This window comes from Cyprinus carpio, chromosome A4 (assembly GCF_018340385.1).
Source record: "Cyprinus carpio isolate SPL01 chromosome A4, ASM1834038v1, whole genome shotgun sequence".
In the NCBI taxonomy this organism is placed as follows: Eukaryota; Metazoa; Chordata; class Actinopteri; order Cypriniformes; family Cyprinidae; genus Cyprinus; species Cyprinus carpio.
In genome coordinates this window covers 7,999,770-8,013,305 of record NC_056575.1, presented here as the reverse complement: position 1 = coordinate 8,013,305, position 13,536 = coordinate 7,999,770, and the positions used below count along the sequence as shown (strand labels likewise).

Here is a 13,536-nt window from a genome sequence, read left to right as displayed (position 1 = left end):
GTTCTAATGCTTAAAGGAACACTGACACAGGAGATCGAGGGGAATCAACCACACCTACAGTACGTGACATACCAAAACATGAGGAGGGGCTAGACAGCTGATGTGCTTTGGCCCAGCGGTTTCATGTCTGTTGACATTTTGTGTGCAATGATGTGGCAAATGGAGGGCCACAAGGGGATGCTAAAGGGAAACTGGAGAAGAGCTAATGTGTTGTTTAGTAGTAGGTATAAAATAAAACTGTGCCAATGCAATCTCAGCATGGTGAAACTAATGTTTGCATAGACAGCCTCGGGCATCTCTCTATGATGGCCTGGTAAGCGAACAGATCCTCTTTTATCAGGGGCAGCTATCCTAAACGTCTGTCTACATTGTTGGAGCATGTCAGGAAGCCATGCAGCACAGCACCGAGTATTAGACAGGTTTCACTTACCTGATACACTACGATCTTTGGGATCCCTCTGTAGTTTTATTCTGGCATGTGGAAACGGGTAGTGTGCTGACTTTCCCTAAAGGGACAACGAATTAGCAGAATCAGACTTCATTTTCTTAACACTCTAACACAAAATATGTTTCTGAAAAACTGATATGAATTCTTACAGTGAATCTAAATTCTAGAAATGTCTCATTTTTTTTTAGGTTTCTTGCAGTGCTCCTCCCTAATTGTGATGAAATGCTAATGCAAAAACCATCTGTATCACCTGTCTTCTATCCCCTTGTCCGTTCTCTGTGCGTCCATCTCGTGGTTTATCAAACCAGTCAGTTTCCTCCCGTCGCAGATGGTATGCTCAGAAAAACAGATGGAACTTAAAACATTAAAGTCTTGCTTGCCGGTCTGTTAAAACAAACATCTAAAGACCCCCTGGTAATATCAGGTACTAGAGACAGCAAAGTTACATATGCAGTCTCAAATTCAAACAATATAGAGCCATCTGGGACAGAAAAGGAAATGGTTATATAAAGTAGAGCAGTTATTTTTGCATGCAAACCTAAAACTAAAACAAACCCTGAGGATACAAGTCGTAAGATTGGATTTCGTTTTTCTATATATAATTCTCCATAAGAATTCTTTAGAAGACGATTTGGGGCAAGTCTGTTTGCTACTGTACCTTCCCCTAAAATTCACAGGTTTTCATAAAACAGGGGCTAATGACAGACAGAGGTATAGGAAATATTTTGGCATATTATCTTGTATTGGTGTTAGCATGGGTCTTTCAGCTACAATGTGCAAAAGGAGAGATTTATATGGTTTTATATTCAAAGGCAATGTTAGATGTTAAGATTTTGTCATGGACAAGTGAATAATTGACCGCAGGTCATCAACATTTAACAGAAGACAATTTTAGTGTTTACAGATGTAAAAGGATATGATAGATGTAGATCCTGTTACATGCTCAAACACTCACTAACATGGAGCACTATTATTGTGTATAGCTTTATAAGCGTGACCAATTTTTATCAGGAAGTCATTACTTTAAATAGATTTGATATGCAAAACTATTACTAGTATTATATGAATGATTTTTTTTAGCCAAACTGGTGAAATTTGCAGTAGCTTAAACTGCAAAAATGAACGTTATTTTTAGAGAGAAAGGAGTGTGAAATTACAATTTAATCACAGATGCAATAGCACAGCATTACATTAGTGTGCAAATTCATCATACTTCCTGCAATATGTTATGGAGATGAATTTGGGTCATACTTCCTGCAATATGTTATGGAGATGAATTTGGGTGATTGGCAGGTGGGTGGTCATGGTAGCAGGGGTGTTGGGGAGACGGGAGACGTGCAGGAGTCTAAGGTGGTTATACTCTACCGTTTGTGACATTCTCATGTGAATTTCCTGGATCGTCTCTGCTCAAACCCACCAGGGATTCACTTAGTGCTGTAACCAAGGCAAATGCATTTACTTCCAGATGGCACATATGATGAACACATCATATGCTGTTAAATGTATGGGTCAGTTACTTTTCAGATAAATGAAAAAAATTGGTATTTTGGGTTTGAGCTTAGCATTCTAAGTTGTGTGATTCTTTAACTCTATACTGTGTAACAATTACAATATTCATGTTTTTGTATTTTACAATGAAGTTAATGTAATTTCATGCATTTCATAGATAATGAAGGAAAGAGGCATGCAATGCATATCAACTAGTGTTCTGATCTCATCAATCTTAAGACTATAGTTTAAATGGCTTAATTAAAGGTAGAAATCAAAAGACAAACACACAGCTGAGAAAAAGCATAGTCCTTTCTATTTGAAGGCATTTATTAGTTCCCAAGTGAAAAAAAGCAGATAAACATGCAAGAAAGTGAAAGAGTTTATTTAAAACCAAACAGGAAGAAACATGCACATCACTTGTCCTATTTATAAAAGGAACATCAAACATGCAAACACAAACTGGCATGGTAATATTTACTCTGGTACATGCTAGCAACATGCATGAAGAGTATCATCTATCACTGAAAGAAGTTTGCATGGGCTGTATGAAAGGAAACTAAAACTTCTTTTAACAAAATGTTAAAATTAATACCCAACCTTTATATTGAACAAAATATCTCATTAATACAGTTTGTTGTGGTTAAGGTTTTACATATAATTCAACATATCTATAAAGCAATACAAAATAACTAAATGAAGATATAATCTGTGTAGTTATACTATGAATTTTGTTATAAGGCACTTTATAGATAAATAAATAACTAAAAGATTACACATGTGCAGCTCTATTGTTTACAAGAAGCTTAACTAAAAATGGGTTATAAGGGTATTCTTATGTTAATGACAGGAGATATGTATAGTATGTCCTTTGATTTTTAGTGTAAGTTTTTTTCAGCACAAGTAAATATTAACTAAAAATACAAAGACTGAAAGCATGCACTACTACAAGAGTTTACACAGAAACAAAAAATTCTGTCTATGAAGAAATCACATGCAAAAATGTTTAAATCCAACTGTAACTATACCACAGAAATGTTACTATAGAAAGACAACTGGGACAGTGTGATTCTTTCATTATTTAAGCATAGGACAAGAAAGCTCAAACAAGACAGAAAAGCAGTTATCAGCAGAGAACTGATGCCTTCATATAGACAGGAATGAACACTTAAAAGTTGAGACATAGACAAATAAAAATCTGGAACAGTGTATGAAGAGCCACTCCATGAGGACAGTCTGGACAAACAAATTACCTTCACTATCAGACATGGTGCCCTGCAGATCATCCATTAGCACATAGCCATGCCCTCTTGAAGGATCTTCTCTGAGATGTTGCTGTTGAGGGTCTTGGAGGGACAGACATGACCCAAACTGATCACGGGAGTCAGCAGATATGGGTGGGAGCGGACCTGCCGATGCCCGTGCCATACCCATTGGCTCACCCACTGGACTCAGTGGGCTCTCTTCCTCTGAATTCTGTGCTACAATAGGAATACGTCCCCGCCCACCTTGTACAATGGGCAGGCTTGTAGGTTTTGACCTGCCTGATGGAGCTTGGAAAGCTGTGGTGTCTGAGGAGGGGTCACCTTCTGCTTTGAGCCTTAGGGATGAACTTGAGGTATCCCTTTTAATGGACAGGTCAAGGCCATACACAGAGGTGGGTCTAGAAGAAGGCCGTGACCTACTTCCACTAGGGTAAGCAGAGTCTTCTGCCAAAGAGGACCTCATGCCTGGGCCCAGATTTAAGCTTTGGCCCAGATTGAGTGAACCTGCCAGATTGGCCCCAAGAGTGGAGCCCAGGTATTTCTGCTGTTCGGCAATGTTCTTGCGTAACCCAAAGGTAATTTCATCCTGTAGAAGTCTGCTTGATCTGGGAGAAGCACTACTGGACCCCAAGTAACTACTATAGTCTGTTTCTAGAGCCCTGCTATCCTGGATGGAGGAGTACTTGCCAATGTTGCTGGTGTTTTTGTGTTTCTGGTAGAGCATAGATGTTGGAAGTTGCTTGGCAGCCTGTTTCTCTAAGGTCAGTCTACTGATGCTGTACTTTTCAGTTTTGGGGAAGGCCCTGTAGCCTCCACTAGACACTCCAGTGCTGAGGGTATAGTGATGTGAGAGTCCAGCAAGTTGCTCTAAGCTTTCAGTGCCCCCTGTGCTTCTCCGGAACTCCTGTTTCAGTTGTTGTTTTAAAAGCTTTAGTTCAAATGGCTCTTCCATTGAGTCCTCTTCATCTTGAGCCTTACCATAGGAGTGAAGTCTGGAGGAGCTGCCCAGGTAGTCTGTACCAACATCTGCTGCAGTGCGTCTCAGAAGACGCTCTGCTTTGGCTAACTCCCTCTCAGCAATGCCATAGCTGGCAGATGAAAGGCTACCAGTGCTTTTTGCCAGTTCTTCTGCATCTTCTAAAATCATATAGCTCCTTGGTGTTTGATGTTGCTCTAAATCCGCATAGAAGGAGTCAGCAGATACATTTGACATAGGACTGACTGCCATGCTTCCAGCACGCTCTTCTAGGCTATGCAAGTCAAGGTGGTTACCATATTTTCCTCCCAAGTAAGATGACGTGTCATAGTCGGTGGCAATTTTGGTAGAATCTAACTCAGAGAGGAGAGCAGCTTGTTGTCTGGCTTTCTGCTGAAGCAAGAGCATTTGGTGGTAGCTCTGTTGTTGTGAGGCAGTCAGAGAAGGAACAGAAGAGTAGATGGACTGGGATTGGTATGGCGACTGAGGCTGGTACAGTGACTGCTGGTACTGTGGGTATTGGTAGTGGGAATGGGAATATTTTCCATACTGGTCATGCTTGGTCTGTGGAGGAACAAATTCATCAAGTTCTGACTGTGGTGCAGTACGTGGTCTCTCAAGCCCATGTCCACTGACCTCCTCTCCAACTCTTGTTTCACGAATGTTACTCACCTCACTGTCAGACATGTAGTCACGGTCCTCTGCAACACTCTGCAGATAGGCCCTTTCCCTCTTCTCCCTTTCTTTGAGCAATGCCTCCTTTCTTCTGTTAATGCCCATCTCCAGGTAACGCAGCTTGGCATCAATCTCCTTTTCTTCCTCATCCAGTTCAGCTTGTTTTTTACGCAATTTTGAGGACTCCCTCTCAACCAGGTCTAGTTCACGGTCAATGTCCTGCAGGATTTTTGCCCGTGCCATGTTAGTACTCCGGCAGAGACGGCGACGAGCTGAGCCAGTGCTGTAGGCTGTTTGACCAGCATTAACAGCTTCTTCCTCTGAAGGTGGGTTAGGAAGGGTTCTCTTAACTTTCTTTTGGGTGCCAGATGGAGTTCCACTTGGAGATCCCTTTCCCTTTGAATGACAAATAAAAAGAGCAATATGAGTGTTAATGAGAAAACAGTTTTTAAGTAAAAACTTATATTCAAGCTTAAATATTCATAGGAACAACCACAGTGCACAGTGTTTCATAGAAGAACTCTATTAGATTAGAACTCTAACTAGATTCGACTAAGTCTGTAAGGTTTTTTAAATTAAATGTTCATTAGTCATTCAAAGATTTGTTTAATTTATATAAATGCGTTTTTGCTGAATGCTGACTCTAAACAAGAAAGTATTATAATGTTTGCCTTTCTATTACTAATAATATAAAAGGAATTGTTATAATACTTTTTGTATACATTTTAATTCCTTTGTTTAACAGTTCTGATTATTAGACAGTCTTCAGTCTGTATTGGACAGAACTGTTAAACGACGACAGCAAAGAAGAGGGAGTAAGTGAGCACTGTGTGCTTAGGCACTGCCATTCTCAATGCCGTCAAATTAAAGTTCCGCCTCAAATGCATCGGCCAAATAGAAAAACTTATTGGCCGATGCCGAAATTTGAAAAAATGCCAAATATCGGCTGATATATCGGCCTTGGCGATATATCGGTCGATCACTAGCCAGGACAATTTTTAATATAACTCAGATTGGATTCATCTGAAAGAAGAAAGTCACATTCGGTCGATCACTAGCCAGGACAATTACAAAAGAGAAAAAGCAATTATGAAAAAAAAACAATTACACAAAATTTTATAAGCTGAGACTTTTGAATCTTCTTACAAAAAATTATGAAAAAACCCACTTATTTTACAAGCTTAAAATAAAAAAAAAACATGTATACTCACAGAGTAACCCTCAGAATACTGGAAATTTGCTGCTGCCCTTTCTTCTGCAGTTGGGCTCATGGGTTTGGGGTCAGACATTGACCTTTGAATGACCTTGGGAGCCCTAGGACTTGGTGGACCTTTGGATAAATCTGTGGCAGAGTGTATTCTCTGTGGGCTTGTGTCTCCAAGGGATTTCTCATAGGACAAACACTCAAGGGATTTGCTAGGGGATACACAAGGGGAAATTGGAGAGTACAGTACTTTTGGGGATTTGGGAGGACCTGGGACAGCCTGAAGTGTAGAGGCATCTGCTTTGAGGTGAGTAGACTGACCTATATCAAGTGGAGTGGGACGTCTCTTTGGAGAGGACGTTCTATCAGAGTCAGGATAATCTACTCTAGTATCTACCTGCACAGAGTGCCCCCTAAGTGTCCCTGAGGAGTCTGTTTGTACAGAGATTTCAGTTAGGGCCTGAACTGAAACAGCTCCTCTTTCACCCATGCCATTTTTACCACCACGTGGTCTACTGCGCCTGCCTCGAGCAGGAACTTCCCATTCATCTTGGTCTTCGTCATCTGTCTGTACACAGCTATCAACAATTTTCTTTGTACTTTTCTTTTTCCTTCCTACAGTGTAGGCCTTTTCAGTATTATCCTCCTCATCAGTCTGGCAGCCACTGTCCATTTTTCGTTCTCCCGCCACAACAAGAGCCTCTGGCAGGACTTCACCTGGATACATCTGCCTGAACTTCTGCTCCTCCAGCTGCTGTCTGAGCTGTTCTTGGAGTCTCTGGATCTGCTCTAACTGCTCCTGTTGCTGAGCATAAGTTTCCTTTTGCATCAAAAGGTGGGCCTGTCTCTCATCTTCTTGCTGGCATAGTATTTGCTGTTTCATGGCCTGAAGTTCTTCCAGCTCCTTCTGCACATAATGCTGTTCTTGTTCACGGAACCGCTGTATCTCCTGTCTCTCCCACTCAAGTTCTTCAGCCAAGCGTTGCTGCTTCATCTTCTCTAGCTCAAGAAGTTCACGCTCAATCTGGTACTGTCCATCTCCTGGAACCAAGGGTGAAGATAGAGCTTCTAAAGAGGCTGCAATTGCTTCAAGTGAAGCATTTGTGTAGGTATCCATTGCTGCCACTGTGGTGACTGTAGCAACTACATCTGAGAGAGCTGTGGAAAGGCCAGTCTTTGAAATAACAGTCTCCAGATTTAATGGTAAGTCCCTTTGTTCTTCTGCATTGGTTACAGAAATTGCTGAAAGAAAGCTGTGCGATCTAGTGAGAGGTTGATTCTGTAGAGTTGACAGTGATGGCATAGTATCACTTGTGTGCATGCCTGATATAGTATTGTAGGATGTGCTGAAGATAGAGCCAGGCTGGGTGGTTATGGCATACGTAGAAGGAACTGGTGCTGCTACAGAAGAATAAACAATACCATTGGAAGATCTTAGGACACTAGAAACACCATAATGGGTTCCAACTGCTGAAGTAATCCTGCCTTGAGTGTACTGTGGAACTGTCATTCCAGTGCACACTCCTGTAGACTTGTTTGAATAGTCTACAGCTTCACCTGTTAAAAGTTCATTTTGTTAGAGTTCAGCACATACAAAGAGCGCAATTGTAACAGCATTGAGATAACCATGCACCATGCAACGGATGAAAAATTAAAACAGCAAAAAGTATACTGAATAGCATGCAGCGACATGCAAAAAACAAAAAAACAAACAAACAAAAAATCACAATAAAATAAAAATAAAAAATTGAGAGCATGCAAAATGACCCCCCCCCCCCCCCAAAAAAAAGGAATACATACAGGCATCCAAAAAAATCAGCTGGGAATAAGGAGAGGTAACTCAAAATGATATTGAGAAGAAAGATCTTCAATCTCATACTGACCTGCCACCAAAATTTTTCCAGATGTCAGGTCTACAGCACCTTCAGTGGCCTCCTTATAATCATAACTATGCTTACTTTTATATAGGAAGAGACCAGCCTCTGCCAAGTTTGTGTCCGACATTGAGGGTTTAATGCCACCAAGACCTCTCATACCATAAGGAGTACGATCGTATTGATAATGGTCATCTCTGTAGCCAAAGCGATCCTCTGGTAATGGAGCTGAGGGCTGCTGAGTTGTACAGCTGCTTGCAAAAGGAAGCTTGTAGACTACATCACAGCAGACTGCTCTTCTTCCGGCAGTAAGATCTACTGGTTTTCCATCATCCTCTGTAATTACAGCAGTAACCACCTGTGGAGTGGACCCATTCATTGCAACCACAGTCTGTGCAGGTTTTACTGTGGTGAGGTCAACTGCACCGGATAAGCCCGTTTCTAGACGAGGGGGTATAGTTGCACCAATGCCACTGCTTGCAATCATAGGAGCCATTGTTACAGGAACAGTTTTACCCATTGTTGTAGAGAGATTTATGGGTTTCTCTGGTTGAGAATGCATAGGCCTGTAAATAATTTGAGACACAGGCTCAAAGGATTTAGCTGTTGTAAGTTGTAGAGGCATTGATGTAGACAGAGATGCATCACTTCCATAAGCTACAGTGGCTGTGCATGTGAGGATGGTGATGTTGCCAGTAACCACTGATACTGAGGAAGTATCAGTGCTTAGGTTTACTACAGATGACTGCACAGAACTTTGCTGATGTCCACCACTATCAATAGCAAGGGACTGTCGTCTTGACTCAGAGGAAGACAGATCCACACTTTTCATAGATGTCTCTGCATCTATCTTTGGAGTTCGGAGATCCACCACCTCACCAGGATGGTAGGCATGACCGTTCTGCACTCTCTCAACAGAGATGCCATTGGCTCTTGGAATGGGTTGTGGAGGAGGTGTTCTTTCATGCACAACAGACACTGTGGTTCTTTGGACTTCAGTGGTAACTACCTGAACACCAACATTTGGAATAATTGACTGAGGCGGAGTTGAGGCTGAAATAGCCTCATAGACATGACTCATGCTAGAAACTACCTTCTCTGGACCACATATTTCTTGACTTTCAATAGATTCAGTAATTTGCGTGAATGGCAACGGTACTCTAGTTGTTTGTGAATGTGGAGGTGGTTGAGGTGGTGAAGGAGGCTGTTTCTGAAGTGATTCTTGGCTAGGACTTATTAAGGCTTGGGTTGTAATACCTTCTGTAGGTGAACCGGGCTGAGATGGCAAAGTTATAACAACATATGTGTCACGTAAAACCTTGCCAAACCTGGGTGATGTAGGGGACTTGAGAGGAGATGTGGTCTTACTTTCGGCAGAAGGACTTAGATTAAGGACATTATCTGCACTACTCAGTAAAGAAGGTCTTGCAGGTGTGTGGGCAGAAAAGGGTGGCTGAGCACCGGCTGTGGGTTTGGGAGCAATGGGTGGTTTAACAGTCTCCCCAGGTTTGTGACTGAATGTTAGGCCTGCAGGGATAGAGGATGGCTTAGGTGGTACAGGAGGAGGAACATGGGGCTTATAGCCTGGAGTGAGAGGCTGTCTTACTGGTACACTGTCCCCTGTGGTTGACATGCCAACTGGAGTAGTTCTTGGGGGCACCTGTGGTGGAGTCTTTTTGGGATACATAGAGGGTTTGGGTAGTGTTGGAGGGGGTAAGGGTGGAGGAACTGGAATGTCTTTTTCCAGAGATGCAGCTCTGCGTAGTACTACTGGTTTGGGAGGGACTGGTGGAGCAGTTGATACAACACTTGGTATAGTGGATACTATATATTGCGGTACTGTGGGCAAAGGGGATACATTTACAACTACTGTGGCTGACGGCCTTGAAATTACACTAGGAACTGGTGCTGTAAAGGAGTCAATTTGACTAGAGGCTAATGACTTGGACAAGTCAACAACACCTGTCTGCTCAATTCCTACATCTTTCTCTGTGGCATCCTGTGAATAACTTGATATTGCAGACAATGTTACTTCTTTTTGCAGTGACAAATCACCTATGACTGGCTCGAAGACTGATGTTGTCTGGAAAATCTCATTCACAAGTGGTTCTGGTTCAGTCTTTGTAACTGAAACTGTAGCTTTCTCAGAGTCCTGTGGTTGATCAGCAATGCTCTCTTCACCAGATTCCTCTTCACCCGATGAGCAATGTGTCACTCTCAGATCAGGTATAGGCAGTATTCTTCGTAGGGGAGCTGGCTCGTTTTTTTCAACCTGGGCAATTGTTGGCCCTTGTGCTATGCCACTTAGATCAGGGCCTGCTTGAGTTGGACTGGTTCCTGGAGTTAGTACTGCTCTTTGCTTCTTCATAAGTTCTTCATAGGCTGTTTCTGCATCTAATAATGGTTTTCCATTCTTTCTGGACTGACCTGTGATGCTTGATGACATAGTGCTTTGCTCTTTGCTTAAGTCAGTATCAGGCAACACAGTTTCTGCTTTAGAAACATCTTCTGCTGGCTTACTGTGTGTTATCTCTTGATCCTTAAGCATCATCTCTTTCTTTCTTTGCATTATGTCCTCATAAACCTCATCAGGTGATCTCAGGGTTTTTTTGGGTTTCTCTGACACAATAAGTTTATCTGGTTCCTGCTCATGGGATGCATCATCAACAAGAGACTCATATGCATAATTTTCTATCAGCATGCCCCCATAAAGTGATTCTTTACCAGGGGGATGTTCCTTTCCATCATTTGTTGGAGATTTGACCTTGAGCATAATCTCTTCATATGCCTCATCTGCACTTCTTAACGCATTTTTTCTCTTTTCTTTGGACTGACTATCAGCGTGTTGCTCATCCGTTGGAGAGTACAATGAGACTGATGTTGGTAACTGATACACTTTTTGGACAGCAAAAATCTTCTCTGGTAGAATCTCAAAGCTCTCTGGTTCTGACTCCATGCTTGGGGAGAGGTCTGAGCAGGAAGACCTGCGGAATTCTTCCATCTCTGCTTCCTGTCGTAGCTCTTCCGTGGGAGATGCATCCTCAATTGGTGAGAGGTTGCTTGGCGGAGTTTTGGGCCTTTCTCTCCTTCTCTGTGCCCGTATCTCTTCTTTGTCTTTCTTTGACTTTTTTCCTGTGCCCTTCTGCTTCTCCTGTTCTTTCAGAAGCTCCTCCTCTTCTCGCAGCTCCTCTTCCTCTGATGAATCCTCAATCGTAGGAAGCATCTGACCTGGCTGCCGGTGCTTTGCTTTCCTCTGCTGCTTGCCCTCGCCACTAGACCGAACATGACTTGGGCTGCTGCTGTCACTGTCTTCATCAAGAGAAGACAAAGATGTTGGAGATGTTCCTGGGGTAAAACTGGATGCATGTAAACTGGAAGAGCCTTCACCTCTTGACCTGTCATCAGGAGAGTCTGTAAGGCTCTCTAGCTCACCGTCATCTGATGTCTGACGTACATTTGCTGTACTGTTGAGTTCAATTGTTTTGAAATGTCGTATGCCAGTTCCACTGTCTACTGAAGGCTGTTCTCCTTTAGCTAGTTCTTCAATTTTAGTTACAGAGATAATACTCTTCCGCTCAGGCTCATCCTCTGGACTGATACTACTCTTTTTGAGAAGGTGTCTCCCTTTGTACGACTCACTTTTGTTCTTTTCGTCTTTCTTTGCATTTTGTTTCATTTGCGTTTTCTCTTGATCTTTAATTTTCCGTCTGGCAAGGTTTTCTTCATCAGATGGTGATGCGTCTTCTTCATCTGCACTCATCTCTATGATCTGCTTCCGGATGAAATCCTCCTCATCCATAGGACTCACCTTATCTCCAACAGTCTTTTTCCTTTGCAGTTTAGGTGAAGGTTCTCCCTCACTACTATCCTCAAAAGAATCTCCTTTGATATCAGTTGGAACCAGAAGTTTTTTCCGCTCTTTTTTTGGTGCATCAATTTTTTGCTCTTGAATTTCTAAATGTTGGTCATCTTCTGAGCTGGGTTCTGGAGACATTGGCAACACCTCCAGTCGACGCTTGACCTTTGGAGTTTCAGTTTGTGATTCCTCTTTAGATGTTGTCTGAGCCTCTAGTATTGGAAGGACGGTGCTTTCCAACTTGGCCAAGTCTGTAGGACTCGTGGGACTGCTTTCTTTATCTTTCTCACTAGGTTCCCTCAGTAGCTCACTCTCTTTCACTGGGACAACAGCCACTTCTTTGTTCTACAAAACAGAAAAAAAAAAAATTTCAACCATAATAAAAACATGCATTATATTTAAAAAGAGAAATGAGAACTACATAAGATAAATGTTGGGATACTGTAGGTGTTGTCTAGACAGTTAACCTAGATTTTCTACAATTTATCTATACCTCTACCTAAGATCAACTGCTGGATACTGTAAATGTCTACACAATGAACCCAGTTTATCTACAAGATATCTATACCTCTACAGCTACATGTACAGTTACCTCTTCAGATTCATCAATTTTATTAGGCTTTATCAATGGCTGTAGCACATCATCCCATTTTTCTTGTGGTTCAGAGGTCAACTTCCCCTCCTCTGATTTGTTTCTTTCCTGTTGGCTAAATGTAAATGGTGGGGAGACTAGTTCTACATCATGGTCTAGGCTATGGGGCACACATTTTGCTGTAGATTCAAGTTTAGTTTTTTTGGTGAATTCCAGGTCAGTTAAAACCAGTGCTTTTTCCATCAGCTCCTCACTGGCTAATTTATCTTTCTCACTAGATATAGTAGATGTTACAGCAGGGGTTTGGACTTGTGTAGACTGCTGCTCTTCAGGTTTAATCTGAATTATTGTTTTTTTGTCTTCATTCTTACTAACCATTGGGGATGATTGAACTTCTATTTCCTGGTCAGTAAGACCGTTTGGCATGGCAGATTGCTCTAGATCCTTTTCTGTCACAGAGCCTGGAATCTGCCTAATATCCGTATGTTCTGGCAATATTTCTTCTACCAACCCATTCACAGCAGGAGTCTGGGATTGTTGTGTAGAGTGCATCTCTTCAGGCTTAATCTCAATTATTGTTTTTATGTCTTCATTCTGGCTAACCAGAGGGGATGAGGGGACTCCTATTTTCTGGTCAGTAAAACCACTTGCCATGACAGAGTGCTCTAGAGCTTTTTCTGTCAGAGTGTTTGGAATTTGCCTAATTTTCTCTTCTACTGGAAATAATTGTTCTACCAACACTGAAACATTATGCTTATTAAAAGATGATAGTCCATCTCTAATGAATTTATATTCGTTATCATTCTCTGTAATGACAGCATCTGACTCTGTGTTTTGCTCACAAACTTTCATTGTTACTGACAATTTTTTTTCTGGTTTGGGAGCAGCTTCTTGAAGGGCTGGAGGGTATGTTTTTATCTGGACTAATCTCTTGTTCAAAGAAAGTGCTTTCAGAACTAAATTCTAATTTTATGTTAGACACAGTCTTGAGAGTGACTTTCTGCTCTGTGTTCTCAAAGATTTCTAAATCTCCACCTGTTTGATATGGCATACATTTTTCCAGCTCTGTTTTATCTGTGTTCATCTGTTCCTTTTCCAGTGGCTTGTCCTCTTTTTTAACACAGAGTTCTTTAGTGCAGTGCTTCTTTGGGTTATATT

General features: G+C 41.8%; 1 protein-coding gene across 10 annotated transcripts in view; it reads right to left on the bottom strand.

Moving 5' to 3' along the window:
- Nucleotides 1-13,536, bottom strand: part of pcloa (piccolo presynaptic cytomatrix protein a) — a 46,319-nt gene that overhangs the window by 17,520 nt on the left and 15,263 nt on the right. For 7 of the 10 annotated variants that reach the window (XM_042748574.1, XM_042748606.1, XM_042748619.1 and 4 more), the window contains exons 5-10: nucleotides 7,940-12,131; nucleotides 6,064-7,613; nucleotides 3,190-5,248; nucleotides 1,814-1,882; nucleotides 699-784; nucleotides 431-506 (exon numbers count right to left, since the gene is read on the bottom strand). In XM_042748574.1, the coding sequence (XP_042604508.1) occupies nucleotides 431-506; nucleotides 699-784; nucleotides 1,814-1,882; nucleotides 3,190-5,248; nucleotides 6,064-7,613; nucleotides 7,940-12,131 (8,032 nt within the window). The remainder of the gene's footprint in view (nucleotides 1-430; nucleotides 507-698; nucleotides 785-1,813; nucleotides 1,883-3,189; nucleotides 5,249-6,063; nucleotides 7,614-7,939; nucleotides 12,132-13,536) is intronic. The other 3 variants (XM_042748590.1, XM_042748642.1, XM_042748600.1) reach the window with 2 other exon arrangements.